The sequence below is a fragment of the Bombyx mandarina genome, chromosome 12 (genome assembly GCF_030267445.1).
Source record: "Bombyx mandarina strain Sakado chromosome 12, ASM3026744v2".
NCBI lineage: Eukaryota > Metazoa > Arthropoda > Insecta > Lepidoptera > Bombycidae > Bombyx > Bombyx mandarina.
The window spans coordinates 9,436,833-9,462,966 of NC_143219.1; the positions used below are offsets into that span (position 1 = coordinate 9,436,833).

At 34.5% G+C, this 26,134-nt stretch overlaps 1 protein-coding gene across 1 annotated transcript; it reads left to right on the plus strand.

The window, feature by feature from the left end:
- Positions 1–2,737: 2,737 nt before the first annotated feature.
- On the plus strand, positions 2,738–21,994 carry LOC114247963 (phospholipase A1 member A). Its single transcript, XM_089731935.1, has 7 exons — positions 2,738–3,003; positions 12,983–13,118; positions 13,440–13,665; positions 14,793–14,973; positions 15,517–15,708; positions 17,076–17,244; positions 19,621–21,994. The coding sequence occupies exons 1-7, from the start codon at positions 2,946–2,948 to the stop codon at positions 19,727–19,729; spliced, it is 1,071 nt and encodes a 356-aa protein (XP_089588061.1). The 5' UTR covers positions 2,738–2,945; the 3' UTR covers positions 19,730–21,994.
- The last annotated feature ends 4,140 nt before the right edge of the window (positions 21,995–26,134 follow it).

A 26,134-nucleotide genomic window follows, 5' to 3' on the forward strand; every position in this document is an offset into this window, starting at 1 on the left:
CTTATTGGTTTACGACTGGCTATCCAACTGGCCGACATTAAAAGGGATTGGTTTGAAGGATGGACTGTAATTATACAAATTCTGATCAACGTCACGTCTTTGGTAACTAAATACATGATTTCACTATTTGGAGTTTTACTTGTCATTTAAATACTTGTCATTTTACTCTAGCTAGATAAAGCACTCTAGCTAGATAAAGCGAGTTTGTGTTTCCTTTTTAATAAACATGATGTCCTTGCTGATGCAATTTACCTTTGGTTTCCGCAACGACATTCAACTTTCGAATTTTTACTGTAACAAAAAAATCTATCTAATTTGCCTTACATTATGATTGATAATTAAATATTGGAGTGGAGAAAAGCCGAGCATACATCCCGCACATAATAAAAAAGCAAACGTCGTGAATTTAATGAAGAGAATTATGTAATTATTTTTATAGTATTTAAAACAAATCAATTATTCTAATGCAACAATTATGCTAATTATGATTATTTGGGTTATTTGGGTTACTATATTTATTTGGGTACTTACCGCGGTTTTTAAATTTTGTATGCTCTCGATTTTAAATTACCGTTCTAGGCAGGGGGTAGAAAACAGATAAATCTTATATTAAATTATATAATCTTATAACCGTGGCGAGAACCTACCTAATAAAAGTTTTTAAAACTACGAAATCAAAAATGTAAATTGTCGGAAATAACGATTTGTCATAAACGGCATTTACACATATTCAATTGACGTCCGACAAAAACGCATATGGCCTTTCTCAATATCCTTTATTTGATTTGTAGAATTACGTACGTTGGAGGTCCATACATCCGCGAATTGAGTAATAATACTATTGAGCAATCTATAGTAATTATAAATGAGTTTCTGACTCTTTGTTTGGTTGTTTTAATTACTTTAGGATATTAAATACGTGTTTCCGATGCTAAATGATAGAATGTGAAAGTTGCATTTTTTGTTAGTTCTGTGTTGAAGAGATGAAAGATGTTGTTTATGCAATATTATTATGCAGCCGGGGACTCACAGACTTCGCAACGTGAATGCCATCACCACCCATTTTGAAACAAGAAGTCCGTGTTTTGGCTGTAATATGAAACGGCCACTCCCTTCATATCGGTGTTAACTCAGTAGATGCTTTTCTAAATATTGTGATTTTAACATTTTATAAATGAAAAAATAGCTGCATTTATTGCCATATTCCTGATGCAATAGAGACATGTTCTGTGTTCAGAATTTTTTTTTTCTTTTTTGTTTTATTGCTTTGATGTGTGGACGAGCTCACAGCCCACCTGGTGTTAAGTGGTTACTGGAGCCCATAGACATCTACAGCGTAAATGCGCCACACACCTTGAGATATAAGTTCTAAGGTCTCAGTATAGTTACAACGGCTGCTCCACCCTTCAAACCGAAACGCATTACTGCTTCACGGCAGAAATAGGCGGGGCGGTGGTACCTACCCGTGCGGACGCACAAGTCCTACCACCAGTAATTACGCAAATTATAATTTTGCGGGTTTCATTTTTAATACACGATGTGATTGATTCCTTCACCGTGGAAGGCAATCGTGAACATTTGTTAAGTACGTATTTCATTAGAAAAATACCCGCCTGCGGGATTCGAACACCGGTGCATTCGTATCTTGCGATGCACCGGTGTTCGAATCCCACATGCATCGCATGCATGCATCCGGTGCATCGCTAGATACAAATGCACCGGACGTCTTATCCTTTAGGCCACAACGACTTCTAATATAATATTTGTAATATAAAACTGTTTTGTAAGTTTTTTGAGATTCATGTGTGTATTGTCATTTTATTTTGACATTGCTATACCTACTAGAGAATTGTATTCTGATTACTGTCCGAAGGAAGCTCTTGGTACTGAGCGAGTATCACACTTATGAAGGAGAAGAACTTTGAGGTGGCCAATTTTGAGAAATTAATTCTCACAAAATAAATGCTGTTCTATATTTGGGCAACGCCTAGGTCCAAATCCACCTGGTGGGTATTTTTGTTCTGTAGACCGAATTCTGTAATACGAATGTCATGCTTTGAAGCTTGTATTAATTATGTTGTAAATAAGATTAGTGCGATATTTTTTTTTTCAAGAATGGTTTTTCCTAAGATAGCCAATGTTGCTCGAAATCAGCGAGGGGTAGAAATAGAACTTCAATGATGATTCAGAGCCAAGAGTCATTTAGTGCAGAGTTAAGTAGGAAAGAGATTTCCATTCATCTGTCCGTAGTTTCAAGTTAAGTTTTGCGACAATATCCACGGTAATAGGTGGTTTTCTAATAGGTGGACCTCTTGTGAGTCCGCGCGGGTAGATACGACCGCCCTGCCTATTTCTGCCGTGAAGCAGTAATGCGTTTCGGCTTGAAGGGTGGGGCAGCCGTTGTAACTATACTTGAGATTTTATCTCAAGGTGGATGGTGCATTTACGTGGTAGATGTCTATGGGATCCAGTAACCACTTAGCACCAGGGCTCGTACACCCATCTAAGCAATAAAAAAAAATTTAAAATATTATAGTCATACCTCAAGTAACGAAATATAATATGTGAAACGGGACGACGCTTTAAAGCGGATATGCGGCACGTTCTTGAATACTAATACTTTAAGTGGCCGTGTGTTGCAACATTCTGCCGGAGCTGTGTAGTGACCAAATTCACGTGTCTTTTTCGTTAGTGGGGAAGCCCGTACGAGCCTAGGGTGGGCATAATGCTACCACCACTTTCGCTGTCAGTGTAACGTCGATGCACGCACGCGTCATACGACACAGGGTTCCGCAGCTAATTAAAAATATAATCGATGCAGTTTTAAAAAAAAAATGATAAATATGTGAACCGTTGATTGAGTCTGTGTTTTTAATGTCCAACTAGGAATTCACTTCATTGTAATAATTTTATCTAATGACTTTTTAATTAAAATTTACAACAAAATGTTGACTAGTGCAAAGTGCTTTATTTTAATTGGAATTGCTATATTGCGAGTCTCTGGTGAGTATTATTACGAGACCTTCTATAAACCTTGAGCTCGAAAACCTTTTAATGTTTTTTTTTTAACATTTCGCGAAAATATGAATAGGGGTTTTTTTATGATGACGACCTTATTTAATTTTTATAAATTACATATTGAATAATTGTTCATACATTTTAAACTTTAGATACCTACAGTTTTCGGCGATGATTCTAGTAAATGTTCTACATAACTAATACGTGAATGTCTTCGCAAAGGCATTTATGAACACAATAATAAATTCAAATAAAATAATTATTGATTCGTAATGTTTTTTTTTATTTTTTTATTAAAGATCTGCTTTTCTCTGTACCCCTACTGTATTATAAATCGCTTTTGAGGTCCTTGGGACTAATGTTTCCCCTGAAGCACTCATCTAATTCGCGTCGTATTTACTACATAATACCCTTTCCAGGTTATGATTCCATGACATCTTTAAAATTATTGTTGTCGTCTCCATCATTCGTCTGTAGTAGGAATAGTAACATCATAAACTTATTTAACTATCTAACATTTTGTCAATACTAGTTTTCAATACTAATGATAAGGCAAGGCATATTGTGAGCTGCATAGTTAGCTAGAACCACTCTGCTTTTCAACGGCTATGCAGTTCCGCATTCTAGTTTGAAGAGTAGGATATCTATTGTTTAGCTTAAGATAGTATCAGTATTAAGTAGGTGGTATCAGTGATATTTACAGGCTTAATATCTAATAGTTCTCATCTAGTGAACTGTGAACTCGTTTGGCATCTGAGTAATAGTAAAATGGCTTTTTAAGTCTCCACGGGATTACGATTTCATGCCTATTTGTGCAGAGAAATAGTCTTAGATTTTTGGTAAAGAGACTGCAATTACAATTAAAACGATACTGCGACCTCATGCCCCATTCATGATAATGAAACGGCAAACCGATCCTGGAAACTTTTCGATGCCAAGAGATCCGTAAGCTGATCCATCCATTTAAAATAAGGAGAAAAAAAATTGCGTTGAGTGTCATCTTACTCATAAAAAATGCAACAAACAGAAACCGGTCTGACGTACAATGTCGTAACCGCGTTTGTTCTCACTTGTGTTTGCGCTAACTTCCACTTCCTTAATGTTACACGGTTCGCGTGTTGTGGACTTTATTGTTTATTTATTATTTGGCGTCGAGAATTCTCTTTAAATATTATTTCGGCAGCATATTTCAAAACGAATTGGCTATTGTTTCGAAATTAAATTATACAAAACCTTTAAGTTATCGCAAGTTAATTTTACAAAACGAATAATTTTCATTTTCTGTTTCATTAATTATTTTACTTTATTTTATGTGCACAAATTAGTAATTACCAAGTATTTATAATATTTTACGTATGTTAAAAATGTACCAATTAAACAAGGTTAATTAATAATGATTGTGTCCACAATTAACATTTCCTTTTTAACGTGTTTTACTTTATTTTATTATACGTTGAATTTTATTATTTTAGCTGGGTAGATGAGCTTACCTGGTCTTAAGCGGTTTCATAGACATACACATTTTCATAGGTAGATATACTAATTTTTTGCTTACTGATATTACGATTATATGTATACAAGAAACATCATCAAATTTTGAAACGATGTTATATTTAACTAGGTGCTCTTAAGTCAGAGAGCGCTCACCGTTCGTCACTTCCGAACTGCTTGGCCGAGATTTGTATTGCATAATACCGTCTCATTCACAGTGCTCGTAGTGTATTTAACCTACTCACAAACTTCGCAGGCTTTTTTTCTTATTTTTTTTTTCTTAAATGGGTGGACGAGCTCTCAGCCCACCTGGTATTAAGTGGGTATTGGAGCCCATAGACATCCAAAACGTAAATGCGCCACCCACTTTGAGATATAAGTTCTAAGGTTTCAAGTATAGTTACAATATTATATTATATAGCTGCCCCACCCTTCAACCCGAAACGCATTACTGCTTCACGGCAGAAATAGGCAGGGTGGTGGTACCTATCCGCGCGGACTCAGAACAGGTCCTACAACTACTAAACTATCTAAGGTAATGAGCAAACACAACCGGTGGCATACTGAAAAATAGTGTTTAATAGTATTATTATTCTAGGGTTTTCCTGGTTAGACGACAAAATTATTGCACTTTAGCACTACGACTGTCTCCTAGAAATCGTTATGCGAAACTTTGGAAATCACGAACATCAATAAATCATATAGCATTATCAACGGTTTTCATGAGTTTTAGACATTAAATTAAATTTGACTGGTGGTCCCACTGTAGTCGAAATTCGACTATAATTAATTGAAATTATAAGTTTGGACATTATTACGGTTCAATTATATTTCTATTATACTTCTATAATCACAGATTTCGCCAAGACTACACTATAGACAAATAATATCAAAGACAAACAATATTATTCTATTCTCAATTTGACCACAGACTTTCAAAATAAACACAGTATATGTGTGTATATACCTTTGTGTTGTGTCAAATACATGTTAGTGTGAGTAATGTTTTTTTAATTGATTTATTAATGCATAATTTTAAAAAATATCAGCATTCGGCACTCCTTTATATTCTATATAAGTGTGGGAAATTACATACTCCTCCGTCTGCGCAATTTTCGTAAAAAGCTTCACGTATTAATATATAGATTTCCTTTAATTTTTTAACAACGTAAAATTATTTATAACAATGACTAAATCATGTTTGAGTTTTAAAATTTTTAGTGACAATATTTACCAGAAAACTTTTCACGCAGATAACGGCATCTTAGCATTACTAGCCTTGACGCCTAGATTGCGTCAGCAGAAATTTGTACAGGCTTCTTTAAAGGAATCTCTCTTGCAATTGCCTTTACATACATTTCAGTGTAAGTTGATGTTATGCAATACGTTTAATATTGACAGTTCACTTGTTTTTTTTTTATCACATTGTGGTATTGATAAATTCGATACAGCCAAAGCCAAAGTTATGGTTTAATTTTTAATTTTGCACGACATAGATTTATATTTGTCTAGATATTTGAAATAAATTATTAGAATTTTTGGCTTTCATATCTATCAGACTATCGAGGTTGCAGTGATTTTTTTATTTAATGTCGATATCTCAGTTTAATGTTTGACGTATACGCTTATCTATATATATAAAAATGAATTGCTGTTCGTTATTCTCGCTAAAATTTGAGAACGGCTGGACCGATTTTGCTAATTTTGGTCTTGAATTATTTGTCGAAGTCCAGAGAAGGTTTAAAAGGTAGATAAATATGAAAATGCCCGGAATTAAATAAAAATAACAATTTTGTTTTTTCTTTGTTGTGTATGATTTAAGTTTATTTTATACAAAAGTTTAGGGCTTCTATTTATCGATTGAGACACTACAAAGCCTGCCGGGTCAGCTAGTTTGTAATAATTATTGCCGTATCGATTACTGATTAAAATCTCATTAGGCAATTGTGTAATACGTTCAACTAGAAGAATCTTTGAATCGACTTATTAAAATATGAAAAGGTCATAAAGAACATGAGGCAATTTAAATTCCAAAACGCAACACAGCCTTCGTTTACAAAACGTGAACTTACAACATTTCATTTGTCGTTCATCAAAACGACAAGAGCTGTAAATTGAGAAATACATAGTTTCTTTCGTAAACGATATTGCTAGCTTTGACTGACTCGGTGGTGCAGTAATTAGCGCCTCTGCTTGTTGCGCCAAGGGTCGCGGGTTCGATTCCCACATCGGACATAGAAGATGTAGATGTAAGAATGTGTGGACGAGCTCACAGCCCACCTAGTGTTAAGTGGTTACTGGAGGCCATAGACATCTACAACGTAAATGCGCCACCCACCTTGAGATATAAGTTCTAAGGTCTCACGTATAGTTACAACGGCTGCCCAACCCTTCAAACCGAAACGCATTACTGCTTCACGGCAGAAATAAGCAGGGTCGTGGTACCCACCCGTGCGGACTCGCAAAAGGTTCTACCACCAGTAATTACGCAAATTATAATTTTGCGGGTTTCATTTTTATTACACGATGTTATTCCTTCACCGTGGAAATCAATCGTGAACATTTGTTGAGTACGTTGACTATATATGTATATATTTAAACGTATATAAGTATCTATGTCAGTCTCTGGTACCTATATCACAGGGAATCATAGTTTGGGGCTGGACGACCGTGCGCGATTTGTTCCCAGTTATTATTATTATGTTTGTAGTATGTTTAATGTCATAATCGGGTATCCGTCATTTAACTGTATGTATTTGTTTTTATGAATGTAGTGTAGTTTGAATTACGAACGTGATTTTGATTGATTTAAGTGATTCACATCATACTAAATACGGTTGCACGTCATTTAAGATATAGTGACTTTGAACGCGGCCCCGCCTATTTCTGCCGTAACTCATTCATGGATTCGGCTTTAAAAAGCTTTTACTTTAAAGCTTTAAAACGCTCTCATTTACGGCGGCGTGTGCTTTTTATATTTTTTTATATATGCGATTACAAATTGTAATCTATAGACGATTAAAAAAAGAATACAATAACGAATACAAAAACAGTTACTATTATAATAGTAATTTTTAAGCTATTGCTTAGCTTTTATCGCGGGCTTTGAGCGCGGCGCCCGAATCAAGAAATTCCGTAACGAAAATAAAACCTAACACCCCCCACTCCGCCTACTATGTAGCTCGTGTTCAACACATTCACAATGCTAAAAATTCTATGCAATACCTTTACCGCAACAGTCCCCGAGTGCCATTAGTTTTTTTTAAATTATTATTATAATTTTTTTTTATATTTATTTAATAACACTAGACTCATCGGTACTAATTTCGGGCCTATATTCAAATTAAAAGCATAGGGTCAAATTCTGTTGAGCGCGCATAATGTCTTAACTCGATAGGTTACAGTGTTGTTACAATACAATGCAACACTTTCACTGTTCACTGGATTCACAATACTTTCCATGAATGCTTGACGCCAAGACGTAATTTGGTTCGAGTTATTATATAATTTCGAACAAGTCTACCTTGAGTAATGGCTGGGAACGAGACGATAGCGTCCACGTTGTTAAATAACTCTTACCCCCAGCCATGTACAACCAAAAGCAGGCAATAAGAGTTTTTTTGTTTATATTTTTTTATCGGTTAAGTTATATAGGTTTGAATTTTCTAATTCTTAAAAAAGGTTTTAGTGTTTCTGTTCTTAGAATTAAGACAATCGAATCGACCCTTATATTAGGGTTTGCTTATAACCAAACATAAATTTAGAAATGAGGGAGATAAAGATACCTAATGACTCATACGAGAGAATGAGATAAAAATACTTCTGAAGTTTTAACCTCTGTAGATGAACTGCCCACAACAAAAATATAATGTGCATTTTTGGACAACACATAATTATGTCGTACTGGTATGTTTTTTTACATTCATCTTACCAGCTTTAAACTTTACTGGAAATAAGATTATTAGTATTCTTAAATTTCTAGATAATTTCCTGTCGAATTTCCAAATTCACTCCAAGGTTGCGTGGAACAAACCGATTTATTCGGGCATTCATACACACCGCCAAAAAAATAAAAAAAGTTACAGCGTTCTTGTTCAACATACATTTGAACAAAAAAATTGATAACCAATAATCTATACTTATCTATACTAATATTATATATTATAAAGCAGAAGAGTTTGTTTGTTTGAACGCGCTAATCTCAGGAACTACCGGTCCGATTTGATAAATTATTTCAGTTTTAGATAGCCCATTTATTGAGGAAGGCTATATATAAGCTATATAACATCACGGTAAGGCCAATACAAGTGGCGCAGCAATAAAGTATGCTTCAAAATAGGAATTTTAATAGCTCCTTAACATTCTATAATTCAAAAATATTATCACTTTCTACGTAAATGAAGTGGGGGGTAAAAGTTAGCGTTGTGCCAAAGTAACTATTCCACGCGAACGAAGTAGCGGGCAAAAGCTAGTGTTAAATAAAAAAATAAAACAGTATTAATAAAACTTCGAAGTAGTTATGCAAGCCTTCATTGAAGTTAAATTCGGAGTTGAACTCAAAACATACATAAATACATCCGCGACGATACACCTCCTTTTTTCCCTATCTATTCTGATAGCCTTGAGAGGCTATTTCAGGTTCTCCTTGACGTGTAGGTGAGCTCATGGGGCTCAAACCGGAGTGTTGCCAACACTGGCCCTAGCAAGAGTAGTGCTTCGCATAATCTACCTCCGGATCGGAAAGCGACCCACTGAGAAGATCCGGCGAGAAACTCAGTGGGCTGTGTCTATGGGTTAATTTACTCGTCAAGCCCTTCGTCGCAAGCGACGGGTTCGGCGAGGACAGTGACCGGTGCTTGAGGTACCTAAAAGCACCGTTAATGGATCGGGAAGATCCGTAATGACGTGTTTAGGGCGACGTCGACTATTTACCATTCGATCCACAGGATCGGGTTAGTAACTCCTCGTGATTTCTATGTTAAGTACCTACTAGTAACTCCGCCCATTTTTACCGCGAAACAATCTTGTGGTACCATGAGTAAGTCGCTATATCGACACAGAGTAGAAGTCGATTTGACACCTCAAGGTTGGCATAAGCATTTACGATCCATTCGATCTAGTCATCGCTTAACATATTGTGAGCTCGGTTGCCAATTTAACAAAACAGAAAAACCGATAATTCCAAATATAAAAATAATAAGTCAACAACAAATGTGAACCGACCGCATTCCTTCTAAATAGCCGCCTCTATGTTTCGTAATAAATTGAGTAATAAGTGCGATGATAACGATCAACAAAAAGTTTTGTAACAAAACTGCGGATTCGAACGAGCTAATTTTTTTTATAATGGGTGTGTAGTGACAGCTTCCCAAAAACGAGCAGCCTGTTTTCGTTTCTAGAGTGTAAAAAAAAGCGTTCGATTTTTTAACCGACTTAAAAAAAACTACCCAGAATTTTTTTGATTAAAATTTTTTATTATTTGAAAGTTGGTGTTTCCGATGTTATTATATAGATATTATTTTAATTGTACCTACACAGACAAAAATACATTTATTTAGATATGTAGATAATAAAACAGAATAGACGAAAGAGAGTTTAACTCATCGATAAGTTTTCTTCTTGTAAATTACAAATTTGGAAATACTAATAACATTTATTGGCATTGCTGACCTTTTCATATCAGATGGCCGTGAGCGTGGTAGTCCTATAAAAACGTTACGTCGGTTTCCGGGAGTCGTATATACAATTAAAACTACTATTACGGTTTAATATAGCTTTTTTATTGTAATTATAATATTTCAGACGTTTTGGGCCACATTTGGAATATTGTATTTCAGCGCAATAAATATCATTACAACTATTTGAAATTGAACATACTATTAATACAAGTATTATGTCATGAACCGCAGTGACCCCTTTCCATCAGGCCATTCATGTAGAACATCATTAATATTATCACGTTTGTTTCCTAACAAACTATTTTCACAAAATTTTTTCAACTTCTCCCCATAACTCAGAAAATATAGAATCTTATAACTCTATTTTGAGAAATGATGTTAGGAAATTTTGTGAGTCCGCAGGACGGCCACTCTTCTGCCTAATTCAATCAAAGCAATATCTGGCAACCGCTAAACATCAAATGATCGGTCCGCGTCAAAACATTTAAACTAAACAAAACATGTTTAAATTAACTTAAAACTGTTACATAAGTAAGGAAAAATATTAAGTAACACTTCTTTCCGTATTTATTCGCTAAGGGGCTATTCCAGCTACGTTTGGACGGGTAGATGAGCTCACGGGCTTAACCTGAGAGAATTTGCTAACACTAGCCCTAGCAAGAGAATAAACCATCGGATCGGGATCGCGAGCCACGGAGAAGATCCGACGAGAAAATCAGTGGGCTGTGTTTATGGGTTAGTTCGCTTGTCGAACTCGGCGTCCTAATTGGACAGTGACCGGTGAAATAACACTCCTGTTTGAGATGACAACATTTGAAACTTATGACAAAACAATTACGTGACTTAACGCCAATTGTTTCTGACAAGTGTAGTAAACTTGATGTCATTGCTCAGTTCGCCTGCACGTTTGGGTAATGACTTCTAATTGTCTTTACTAATCAGACCGCAAAATGCGCTGGATTGTTTTAAGTATAGCAAGTTTGCTTGCTGCAGGTTTCGTGAATCACAATTTCACAAGATTATGGTTTTTTTATTTATTGAAACGAAGTTCCTTATGGGACGATGCGGAGGGGTACCCTAGCCGGGAAAAAACGTCCGTAGCGTAAGACTTTTATTAGTAACGCACACAGTGTAGGACTTCCCTTTGTAATAACGTACAAAAAATAGCATATTTTTATTATAATATATATGTTTTTTTATAAATTATTGCGAATAAAATAAAGTTGATAACTTTGTAAAGTAACGGCCCACCTGGTGTTAAGTGACTAGCCGAGTCTTCACACTAGACTTCACACCGTGATGTCACCTGTCTTGTGATCTGAGAACGAAGTCTCGATTGTATTGTATAACGGCTGTCCTACTCTTAGAAGCGGAACATATTATGACTGTTTCGCCGATAGAAACGTACAGGATAGCGGTATCCCATCCAGGATTCAATTACACCCTTCCACTACTAATTACGAAATAAATAAAAACATTTAAAAAATATTGTCGTGAGCATGTGCTTAGTACGTATACTTAGAAAATCCTGCCACACTGGGATAGTCTGGTGCTCTGTATCTTTTAAGTCACAACCAGTTCAACGACATTCCTTCAGATTCTTATTACTAATACATTTAACGTTATTCATTAGTGTAGTAATACTAAAATATAATAATAATGTTAATAGAAAATAAAAATGTAACAATTTCTACAAAATAAAATGAGAACATCATCGATGCAGTCAAAGTGAATTAAATATACATTATTAAGGATAACTCCAAAAGTATTGGTCAGATCTTGATAAAAATGAAATAGGACCAGATGAGAAGATCTAACTTTCAAATAATACTCAAAATCGCTTTATCTAGAAAAAAGTTCTTAGGTATTAAATTAAATTAAATTATACGCATATTAAATTAAAATACATCCAATTGAGAACTTCCTCAGTTTTTGAAGTCGGATAAAAATAAGGTTTTAGTAGCATAGATGGCCAAAAAAGCGAATCTTTCTAGAAGACCTTTGCATAGACACCTGTGGCCAACACCGAGGGTGTGTAATGAGTTCGTAATCTTAACTGTATTTATTAGACATGATGAGCAAATACTACCATGAAATTTTACTTTAAAAATAATAATAAGTAGTTACAACATATTTCACCAAATTTCTTCCAAAGCCATGAGAGTTTTATGAGTATGCGGTTCGTGTCTTCTGATTATTACAAGACAATTTTACTTTATATGACTACTGCTAACCATATTTTAAAATCTGACCACAATCTTCTACAATAAATTTCGAGGAGTAAAAGGCTTCAAGCGATAGTTTTGCACACATCAATCTGTTGATACTAATCTATACATATAAAAACGAATTGCTATTCGTTAGTCTCGCTAAAACTCGAGAACGGCTGGACCGATTTGGCTAATTTTGGTCTTGAATTATTTGTGAAAGTCCAGAGAAGGTTTAAAAGGTAGATAATTATGAAAATGCTCGGAATTAAATAAAAATAATTTTGTTTTTACTTTGATATGTCCCCTGTCGGACGGATTCCTTTTGTTTGTTTTAAGTTTTGTAATACAAAAGCTTTTTATTTGTTAAAAAGTTTTTTATTTAGGGATTGAGGCACTACGAAGTCTGCCGGGTCAGCTAGTACCAAATAAAACTTTATTTACAAAAATACTCGTAAATGTCACTTAAACCAAATAACCTTTCACCCCTTGATTTGTATTTTGATCGACAGAAAACAGCCTTATACAATAAGATATTATTTTTGAATAGATGAAGGACCTTATTGTTCAAGGGAGATATTTTTTTAGTTACAGAAAGTCAAGAAAACGAAATTCCTTCCGAAAAGAAGGCGCAATCAGTTAGAGACTTGTTTAACACGACATCGTGTATACAGCCTCCTTACCGATGCCCACATCCGAAAATGCAGTTCTTTCTTTACACCAGGTAATTTCTAGAATATTATGAATTAATAACATTGAATTGCTACCTTAACTATGTAGTGCATTTTGAAGTGAATAACTTTATAGATATAATTTTAGACCGCCGTGGCTTACAGGATAAGACGCCCGGTGCAGCCTTTCTTACGGATTCCTCAGATCCAATTACCTTTGCCTTAGACGCCTTCAGTCCTAAAAAAAAAACGCCCGGTTCATTTTTATGGACCGATAAGATAATAGTCATGTAGATTTTTAGTACGTCTCTCTATTCACTCAGATTGTTTTGAGTCGAATTGATAAACATCATCAAAAAACTCCTATGTTCCAGAACCACACAAGAAAAAGGTGAATTATTAAATACATTAGACAACAGATCTCTAACAGCCTCGAACTTCAATCCACTTCATCCAACGAAAATTGTCGTGCACGGGTTCGGCGGAGGCAGGAACCTGTCGCCTAGTACTGATATGCGGAAGGCTTACTTCACAAGGGGCAATTACAACATCATCATCGTGGATTACGGAAGTCTCGTGAAAGAGCCGTGCTTAAGTCAGGTGGGTATCGGAACCGATAAGTCACTCACTGAATTAGGGTTTCCTTGTAATTCCTTCACCGCATTTTGTTATTAAGTGGTTACTGGAGCTCATAGACATCTGCAACTTAAATGCGCCACCCACCTTGAAATATAAGTTCTGAGGTCTCAGTATAGTTACAACGGCTACCCCACCCTTCGAACCGAAACGCATTACTGCTTCACGGCGGAAATAGGCGGAGCGGTGGTACCTACCCGTGCGGACTCACAAGAGGTACTACCACCAGTAATTACGCAAATTATAATTTTGCGGGTTTGATTTTTAATACACGATGTTATTCCTTCACCGTGGAAGTCAACGGTGAACATTTGTCAAGTACGTATTTCATTAGAAAAATAGGTACTCGCCTGCGGGATTCGAACACCGTTGCATCGTTAGAGACGAATGCACCGGACGTCTTATTCTTTAGGCCAAGATGACTTCAGCGACGGAAGTCTATTTAGTATAAGCGACATTTCGCTTAATACTCAACATTTATCTTGTAAATTATAGGTGCGTTTTATTTGGTACTAGCTAACCCGACCGACTTCGTAGTGCCTTAAGCGATAAATAAAAACAAAATGAGTCCGTTCGACGGGGGACAAATCAAATGAATAACAAAATTGTTACTTTTATTTAATTCCGTGCATTTTCATATTTATCTACCTTTTAAACCTTCTCTGGACTTCCACAAATAATTTAATACCAAAATTAGCCAAATCGGTCCAGCCGTTCTCGAGTTTTAGCGAGACTAACGAACAGCAATTCATTTTTATATATAGAGATTACCATCAACAGCTCGATGGTTTTAATTGAACTTAAATTAAGTTTACCCCATTCAAATAGCTGAAGAAGTCTTATTGTAACTTATATATTACTTATACGTTACTTATATATTGTTACGTATATTTTCTTCCAAATTTTAAACTTTAAATGGCTCTCCTGCAAAGTAGCAAAAATGTTGCTTAAACCGAATTGCTTTTCAGCCCCCCCTTCGTATGTACATAAAAAAACAGGTAGGACGATGCTCCATACGGCCATTATTTACGCTTGTAATATACGTTTATTTATGTGCCCAAATAAGTTTTTAAATATATCTTATTTTTCAGATAGAATGGGCTCCGCGTTTTGCCAGTCTCTGTATAACACAGCTGGTAGAATATTTACAATATCACCCGAAGAAGCAAGTTCAGCCGGAACAAATACATACTATTGGTTACAGTGTCGGCGCCCATATACTAGGCCTTGTGGCTAATTATTTAAAAGTCGGAAAACTTGGCAGGATAACTGGTATGCAGATTACTACTGTTATATAATTTAGAGGTAAACGTGTGGTTGTTACCGGTGAAGGGATTTAATGGCATTGAAACAAGTGCTAATTCATATGATAGTTAATAAATTGTACATTTGACACTTTAATACAGATTATACTCACGGTTATTGTGTACGTATGGTAATTTTTTTTATAGCAATAACCTATTTGGGCTGTTTTTGTTTGTTTTAATATTACCGAAAGTAAATAGCGATTTTCGATCGAAATTTAAATGGATTGTAACTGTATAATTAGACTTTATCATAAAATTGTAATAACTTTACGACATTACAATTACTGTAACGAGTAGGTACACACCACGATAGTACGCACACAGCTTTACTTGTAACCTTATTGGATTTTAGGAAGGGAATTTCCCAAATTGATTTTCAAATACCAATGTGCTTACTCACGGTAGGCAGATTGGATATATTTTAAAATGAGGTTTAAAATTGTCGATTTTTTTTTTTAACTAGGTACATATGGTAGTTTTGACTATTTTACTTGGTTCTATTCCGCAGGCTTAGACCCGACTATTTTCTTCTACATGGGCAACAATAGATCCCGTGACCTGGATCACACGGACGCGTTATTTGTGGACATTTTGCATACTGGAGCCGGAATCCTTGGCCAGTGGGGACCGAACGGTCACGCGGATTTCTATGTCAACGGAGGCTCCAGTCAACCTGGTTGTGCTCATGATACCATATTCCGTAAGAATATTTAATATATTTTTTTTTTTTAAATACCGTATTATGTTTGTCTTTGGAACATTATGACTTAACATTTCAATGTTGACTGATTGTATTGTTCTAACAATACAACAAAACGTGTGAAAGTGTTGAACAGAAAACAATTGATGACGAAATTAGCCTTGAATTTATCATCGTACAAATATGGAAATATTTTCACTCAGACTCGTGAAAGGTTCTTAGTTCGTACTTGATAATAATAGTTATTAATTAGAAATACTGATAAGCGACATCACCTGCCCGTGATTCTGCTACTGGCCCATCATCATACTATTGCCAGGTTGATATCAGAGCCTAATTACCAACCCAGCCCTCCTCTTAATTCTTATTTGGAGGGCGGGCTGTGGATACGGATGAAATGATATACCATCGTAGCACCATTTTGTTTTATAGTACGCAACGGTGTCGTTTATGATTTTTTTTTTTTTTAAATAACTTAGGAAAATAAATTAGTAAATAATTAAAGTAAAATAACTCGTCTTGTCAAAAACGATATGAGAAAATACTAATAAACGAAACAAAAAAGATGTGCCAGCTTTTAAAAATAGGATTTGTATTAATAATAATAATTTCTGCAGTTCCATCTTTTAACTACATGCTACACTATTTAGTGACACTGTTTAGAGAGGAAACGAAGTAGTTTATAATGCTTTATATAGATGGCGCTAAAATGGATATTTCTGATGGTTGGCCCTATGTTATGAAATGTTAGAATTAGATTTAGTTTAGATTAATACAGTAAAACCTATTTATTCTCGTGGTATACGTTCCATGAATATGCCGCGAATACAGAAACCGTGAATATAGAAAAGCGCGCTTACAAAGGATATGCGGTTGGATAGCTACATAGTGGAATCCTTTTTATTAATGTGTACTATGTACCGATGTATCGAATAGATACTCGAATAAAGAAATCTTTAGACGCGAACATAGGAATTGGGTCCCATTTTTGAAATCAGCGAATAGTGGAAACGCGAATGATGGAAGCGCGAAAAAAAATATAAAACCAAAGATATGTATGCATTTATTGGCTTAAAGTATTATATTATTACCGAACCACAACTAGTGATAAACAACAAGATAGATACATATCAAATAGTGGTAAACAAGACAAAAATATAAACACTTTCGACTGAGTAGGCCTGTTACCGCGTTTCCTTGCACGACTCAATACTGACAAAAAATGAAGAATTTTATTCATTTTTGTTCATATATAAATAAAGTTTATTTATGAATTCTCAATATGACATTTATATTTGTTAAGCCGCTATGGAAACTGGAGATGAGCTCGCATACAACCTCAAACAAAAAAACACTTTTTTTAACAGAAACATTGTCCTGTGATCACACGAAAGTGACGCCGTACTTCATTGAGTCAATAAACAGCAGAGCCGGCTTCTGGGCGGGTCCTTGTTCTAGCTTGTTTTCATACTTAATAGGGTGGTGTGAACCTAGAGACACCGAATACATGCTGATGGGAGAACATGTTAGTCATAAGTGAGTATAAAGGGTTTTTAAATTAGCTAAGCAGTTATTTTTTCATATGAGTGACTTCCACGAATAATGAAAAACAATGTTTACTACAAAATTTTTTATTTTATTTTTTTTTATTGCTCAGCTGTGTGGACGAGCTCACAGCCCACCTGATGTTAAGTGGTTACTGGAGCCCATAGACATCTACAACGTAAATGCGCCACACACCTTGAGATATAGTTCTAAGGTCTCAGTATTGTCACAACGGCTGCCCCACCCTTCAAACCGAAACGCATTACTGCTTCATGGCAGAAATAGGCGGGGCGGTGGTACCTACCCGTGCGGACTCACAAGAGGTCCTACCACCAGTAATTACGCAAATTATAATTTAGCGGGTTTCATTTTTATTACACGATGTTATTCCTTCACCGTGGAAGTCAATCGTGAACATTTGTTGAGTACGTATTTCATTAGAAAAATTGGTACCCGCCTGCGGGATTCGAACACCGGTGCATCGCTTCAACACGAATGCACCGGACGTCTTATCCGTTAGGCCACGACGACCACAAATTGGAAACCCGCCTACAATTACGCAATTCTGTTATATACTTCAAACTCATTCACCAGTGGAAGCAATAGAAAAACAAAAACACGTGTAGTATAGTAACCGGCAAACTTCTTGAGCAAATGACCTTGACCTCGCAGAACCGAATTTTAGATCACTTTGGTGATAAGGGTGAGGCGCGACGGCAGGGGAAAACGTATCGAGCGCGTTATTGGTAGATCAGTCGAACCTTGCGCCCCGCACCGCGCCCTCATTCCGCTTGCTCCCAAAAGTACGCTTGCGTACAGTGAAAAGTCTATCGTTATTAATCATTAAGTTATTTGTTATAATTGCTTGTTGACTTTGTTGCCATTGCTATTTGTTGAGTGTTTGTTGATTTTTTATAAAAAATACACTATGCCGCGACAAACTGGTGTAGTATTCAAAAGAAAGGGTAGAAAAATTGTGTACGACGTATATTGCTTCATTATAAAATAGGAGAAGAATGATATGGAAAAAGGAAAACAGATTTCGGAAGCAACAAAAACATCAGTGAGTACTGTTAGGTGCATTATTAACGAAGCTAAAGGCTCTGGCTTGCTCGCCGTGTTTCGGACTCCGGGTAAGAAAAATCAGGGAAGAAGAAAGTTACCGGAATGGATAGTTTCGTTCAATCTGTAATAAAAATATGTAATCATAATAACTACATAACAAGCAGCGAAACTCCGTACCGTAAGAAAGGCTTCGAAAAATTTAAAGAAGATATAAATTTTAATGGCTCGGAATGAAGCTTACGACGAATTATGAAAGAGCTAGGCTTCAGATGGAAAAAAAACAGAAAATAATCGGATGCTGGTAATCGAAAAATGTTACATTCGATTACTACGAATCGAATATCTTCAAAAAATAATTAATTATAGACAAAAAAGAAGACCGAACCGACCGAGTTGTAAACTACATCGATGAGCCCTATGTTGACTCATCACGATGATAGCGACTCGGGTGATGAAAACAGTGATGATGATGATGGTCAAGATTATGATAACGAAAAAAAAATTAAAAATACCAGCTTCGCTTCAACTGAACCAAGACCTGGCAACAAGTCTAGTTTTGATTTAATAGAAGGAATATCTATTTTACCCCAAGATTAAATTATTACAATTATTAACCTATATTTTTTGTTGATGTTCTAATAAATATATAAATAAATACATATGTTGATTTTAATAATTTAATTGCATTATGACGCAGAGTAAATAATGTTTTTGCACGTGAGTGTACCATGCGCGAACTTACCCCCACTACGTCAACAAATGCTCAAGAAGTTTGCCGGCTATTATACCGCGGTAAAGCTATTGCATAGCATTTTTTGTCAACTTATGCAATTATAATTAGACAATAATAATTTAATATTAAAGCAATAATAAAATAAGACCACGCTATATTTATAAACATTAACAAAAGCAAAACATTTACTGTCCCCTTCACACTCATAAGCTAAAGCGCGCGAGAGAGAGATGGGCAGACTTTTCATGATGCGCATGCAGTGCGACGTCACGCCGGGATTCACAAACACTACACAAGCGCAACGTGAGAATGTGTTGAACGCGAGCTACATGGTAGGCGGAGTGGGGGGTGTTAGGATTTATTTTCGTTACAGAATTTCTTGATTCGATCGCCGCGCTCAAAGCCCCGATAAAAGCTATGCAATAGCTTAAAAGAATCTGTTGATATTTTAGCTTTTAAAAAATACTCCTACAGCACTAGGCTCCATCATTTCTTAAATGGAACTCGCTCACCCTTATAAATCCGATTTTCATAGGTCTAATAATAAATTATTACCGTACAACTTTCAGTGCCAGAGGCGTATACTACGTCACCACTAACGCGAAACCACCGTACGCTAGAGGCTTCCCGGGCAAATCGAGACGGCTTCGTCGACAGACATCACTCACCAAAAGCTGACAACCAAAAAATTACTTAATAACAACCTTATTAGTACGATAATTAAGGGTAAACTGATAGTCGTAAACGAAATTTGTATTAGGTACGTTAGAAACGTCCAACGGAACGTTTGAATGAAGTCGTAACCAAAAAGAACAATGTTAATTTAATGCGCACGAAGAAAATAATATTTTTATGGCTGAAGATGTGTGTATGGCTTTAAACTGGTGGTAGGACCTCTTGTGAGTCCGCGCGGGTAGGTACCACCGCCCCGCCTGTTTCTGCCGTGAAGCAGTAATGCGTTTCGGTTTGAAGGTTAGGGCAGCCGTTGTAACCTATACTTGAGAACTTAGAACTTATGTCTCAAGATGGGTGGCGCATTTACGTTGTAGATGTCTATGGGCTCCAGTAACCACTTAACACCAGGTGGGCTGTGAGCTCGTCCACCCATCTAAGCAATAAAAAAAAGATGAGCAGAATAGCTCACTGGCTGGTATTAAGTCGCTGATAACTTCAGGTCGAAGCCTCAGTTTGTAGGTATTATCTGGCCCCGGAGTTATTGTTTAAGGCGTGACTGCTTCGTGGCAGAGGCTTATTCATGCTGCATACCCGTGCAACCGGACAATACAACCGCGTGCCAACAAAAACCACGCAAACTTGTCAATTCTGCGTCTTTGATATTTATTACACGAAACTTTCCATTAATCGTGAAAATATTCGTGGACGCGTTTTATATTTACTCACGTATTTATTATACTTAAAAAAACCTTTAGGATTTTATGTTGTATGACTGGATTCGAATTCACCGTGTGTCTCGTTCATTAGACCACGAACGTTTTATCCATTAGTTTATCAACTTAACTTTGAAATTTGCGTCATTTAATAAAGCGTTTTGCGAGTTAAGCTTCTAGAGGTTCTAATAACAGCTTGGTCTAAGATGGGTTTCCTTTGCTTGTATAGTATTACGAATCAATTATGTATGTGTCAAGAGCTAAGGTTTTGCTATATGAAAGAATAAATGTAGTTTAAGCACTATTAAAAAAATGCTTAAATAGCAAACCAAATTAATAATTAATTTCATCTTTTTCTAACCGGTTGGTACAAGCCAAGTTATTCAAATCATAAAATTCCTGTATTTTCACACTACCTAATCGCTGGTAGCCTACAGAGGTATTCTAGCTACTTTCGGACACGTAGCCGATTGCTAACACCAATCCTAGCAAGAGTAGTGCTTTGTTGAATCCACCACCGGATCGGAATCGCGACTCACTGAGAAGGTCCGGATAGAAACTCAGTGGATTGTGTCTGTGGATTACATTGCCCGTCGATCTCTTCGATGAGAACGATGAACGGTGTTTGGAGAGCCCAAAAACACACAGTGGACCCGGACAAGACACGTTTTGGCTGAAAATGCTGATATGTGATGAAAATACGGCATGAAAATCGGCAAAAATATGCACACACATCAAGTACCGATGAAAATATGATAATATTTTTATATATTTTTACATAAATCGAACGTAAATCGAACGACTGTAAGTCATTGACTCGTCCAAAGATTTAGTTACTACACACAAACAAAACATAATAGGTATTAAACTGCTAAAAGCGTCTTAAAATTGATTCTTGCCTATATTCTTTTATTAGACTATTATTTTTATTAAATTTCAGTGTAAAATAATGTAAATGTCATTGCCTTGTAAGATTTTTTTTGTAATCTAACCACAGTTAATATCTTATAGTATATCGATATATGTAAAGATTAATCTGCACGTGTACTAAAATCGGAAGTAGACCGATTTCGATTTAGATGTTTTTTGTGTGTTTCTGTAAAGCGTTAGCGATTTCTTTCGGGCTTAACCCCGTGAGCTCGCCCACACATCCGCTGAAGCCAGAATTGCCCCTCGAGACTATTGACAGTAGGTAAGCAAATTATACTCTGTGGCGTTAGTGGGTTATAAGTTATTAAAATTATTTTATAAGCGAAATAACATTCCCCAAACATGCTTGTTTAACGTGATTTTACAAATAAAGTGTTTATGGTTCAAACTCTCAAATGGTAACGAATTTAAATTAAATAGAGTGCTAATTATTTAACATTAGTTTGTAAAGGATGTTATTTGAGTGTAGAATTACAGAATCTAATTTTATTTATTCATAGGCCTTACCGTGTTTGTGATATTAGGAAGATTTTTTTTATGGTTAAAATCTTAAGTTACGACTATGAGAATTCTGTGTGTCATTTAATTAAGAAAATTATAGTTTGAAAATAAAATTTCGAAAAGTTTTTGTTTTATTATTTTAAATTTTATAAATAAAAGATAATCACAAATATTTTTCAAACATATATTTAGGAAGATAATGTCACAAATTTTATTTATTATTAGATTGGATAAAGTGAAAATCTCATACAATGGAGATGATGATATTGCATATTTTTTTACTAAATACAATTTCTAAAATACTTTGTACCATTTACGTGATAAGAAATTTTCAAATTAAAAAGCAACAGAGTTCATTAAGATCCAGCCTATTGCTAAATATTTTATAATGCAAATAATCTAAACAATTCCATATAAATCTCATAATAATATAGCAATACATTTGTAATTTACCTTCAAATATAAAGTTTACAATAGTCGGTGTACAAAGTATAAATAAATTAAGAAAACATTTTTTTTGTTCAAGTAATAGTCAAGACCAATAATTAAGACTAATATTTACAACAATTTAATCGTGCTAACAAAAGTTTACATATAATCATAACAATGGACTAAATTCACTATTTAAAAATAAATATACATACAACGAATACATATTTCCCTCTCTCTACGTTTTTATCCGCCTAAAATCCGGTACTATACAATTTTGGATATAAGTGATTGTAGATTGTACAAGTTAGGTTTGTATTGGAGTAATAGTCTCTATACTTTGATAATCTATGTTATTAGCTTTGCTAGCTCAAAACTGGATAAAATTGAAAATAGAATAACACAGATTCGAGAATATTATTAATAAAAAAACGATGGTCTTCTCTTTTTACGAGAAATAAACTTTTAAAATAAAGAGCCCATAGTTAACCCAATTTAAATCGTACTCGTTATTTTGTTAGATAATTTACAAAGAATACGCAGAGTTTTCATGAATAATATTTTATAATACATCTTTGCCCATATATTTGCTCACTACATAAAACACTGTAACGGCTTAGAACTGTCATTTGACGCGTAAGACATTTTATAATTAAATTCAGTCGCTGTTTTTGCCACTAATTAATCTATCCATCTGAAATTTACATTTTGTCTGAATTTAATATATTTTATGAAATGTCCTAAATCTCCAAAAGTACTAAGAGGTTTCGATCACTGTCAAAAGATTTTAATCTACGGAACCGGTAGGAATTTATCCAATTCCAATTGAATCAATTAAATTACTCTTTATTTTGTACCTACATCATTTTCTAATGTTAACATTATTGTTTCTTAATTCTACTAAGTTACTGATATTTTCAGTTCCCCAATAAACTAATGTCATATAAAACTGTACAACGAATAATATTTACACCAACAGAACTTTAAATATCTACAATACAAAACATATAATATTGTTATGTATTAATAATTACAATTTAAAAAAAAATTTAAAAAAAAATCAGCTATTTGTAATAATACTATTGAGTTTGCTAAGTAATATTACGTTTCACACAAAAATCAAAGTTTATTTTAAATTGATACTTGTCAGTAAATACAGAGTAAATATCTTGTCATTGTGATTTTGAAGTCAAAGTAGTACATATAAGATAAAAATATTTTCTAGTTTTCATCTCATAAATTCATCAAACTGTTTTACAGATTGAAATGGGAATTTAAGTATTCAGGTTTCAGCGATCTTCATTGATAAAAATAATTAATTATATCCCAAAAAAATACCAAAAAAAGAACAGAACTAAGTATTTACATTCTATGTAAAAGTAGGCCGTTATATACTACATTTAAAAAAAAAGCATTGATACATCAATACACATTTTAATACTGCATTCGTATGACTAGCTTATTCTAATCTAAGAAAATATTTTACAACAGCTATATATTAATATTGATGGATTTTTGCTAAGTTTGCAGTCAAGCGTACCGTGCACACAAAATCCTTACAGCTACGTGATCAAAACGAAAACTTCAACAGGCCCGCTAATTTATTATACTGAACTACGCAAACAAAAAATAGCTTCTTTAATCATTAATTTATAATAAAATAAGACTATAAAGTTAATCTGTGGTATTACTAGATTTTTATTTATGAATTACATGTACAAAACTGAGTATCATAGTAGTTTCTTAGATATTCGCTAGTAGTAAAATCTAATCAAAACTATTTTTACATTTTAATTTCACCTTTTTTTTACTGGCATTATTTTATTTTGTAAAGTTTCGAATTTATAGATAGATAACACACGATCAAGTACTTCGGACACGTGGCCCGACAAAATCCTGAGAACTTGGAAAAATTAATAGTTGTAGGTCACGTGGAAGGAAAAAGAAATCGAGGAAGATTGCCAACCAGGTGGACGGACATTATCAAGGAGGCCACAAACATCAGCGTCCCGGGCGCCATTAAGCAGGCCGAACGCAGGCAACATTGGAGGAAGCTGGTGCAAAAACTGGACCAAGGTGGTCACGATCCTCAGTAATGAGGAAACGACAAAGAAGAAGAAGAAGAAGAACACACGAAACGTTATAAACAAAACAATGACAAAAAAATGCGATATTAGTCCGTAATAATAGTTTCTATTATAACATGTGTCATATTTGAACTAAATTGAATTGAAATAGGTTTGGTAAAGATTATCGAAAAAAAAAATGTTCATTTTTTTTTATTGCCCTTGTAGGCAGACGAGCATACGGCCAACCTGATGGTGAGTGGTTACCGTCGCCCATGGACTTCAGCAATGCCAGGGGCAGAGCCAAGCCGCTGCCTATAAAATCAATAAATGCGTAGCACACTAATTGTATCGCTCTAAAAACGTACACAAAAGACAATCAATAATATGATTCCTATAAAAAGCCAAATAAACGAAGCGAACTAATCTTCATGCCGATACACTATTTAATTTTTATGAGGACTTTGAAAGCAAATCCATAATCATGAGTCTAATGAATAATTGACAAATCAGTGCCTTCTTGCAATTTACCTTTAATTTACATATCTTAAGAATTATGTATGAAGTGTTTTTAAACATTAACTAATTTCGAGCACACTACATTTTGTAACTACAACAATTACAAGTTTAACATATAATATACATAATATACATAAATGTATGATAAAAAGCATTCGCAACTAACGCAGATTTGCGCAATTAACGCAGTTATACGTGAGAAAGATTGAAGTTATTATACAATACAATATTAAAAATTATTCAAACATATATTCAATACTAAGTATTTTAGGGGGTGCTCTTAATGTTTATACATTAATTGGAGCAATTTGACGATCCAAAAAAAAATAGAACTAACTTTTAGTGTTTTCGTTAAATTCAAATTGTTCGACAACTAATAAGAAATCATTTTAAAAGTTGAAATCATCGTGCTTATTTTAACGGAAAAACCTAAAATACTTCTTCAAAATGACTTTGAAAGGAGTTTTCAGGGATAGACCGTTATTTGGCTGCACTATTGGCATTGCCAAGGGACGCGAGTAACTGTTTAAGAACAAGTGGCCATAATTAGATATTTCTAACACTGAAAGAAAAAATAAACCATAACAAATATAAATTGCAAATTTTTTGAATTATTAAAAAAAACAGTTAACGCTTAAAAACACTCCACTACCTATATTAAATATTACTAATTACATTTAATTTATATTTTAGAGCTCGACTACTCTACTAGAAGAATGTACATAATTAATATTCTATACAAATATTTGACTTAAAGGTCACAGTCGAGATAACAAATAGATAGTAAAATTATATCTAGACTTTTAAATTATGAACATAAAAATCACTGCCTTTGTCTCGGACAATTCTTATGAGTATTTAGTGTCCATTTCAATACAGAAACTGGGTCGTCAATTTCAGGCATTTATTTCGTCAAATAGTGTAATAGGTATTCTTTTTTGTACTAAAATTATAAAAATATATATATTCATAAGCTGATATAAACAATTTGAAGAGTAAATTTTATACTCTATACATATGTACTTAAATATACTAAGATCACAATTCACAAATATTACAATACATTTTGAAATATAAATTCCTATACCTATTTTATTCATTTTACAAACTACTGTCGCTTTATGAAGCATTATTGTCAACACAGCCTTACAGAGTGAGATCACCCCATTATTGTCCTATCACTATCTTATAAATATATACTTATTGTCAATGATTTAAAGTTAATAATTTAAATTTCACATATGAAAATA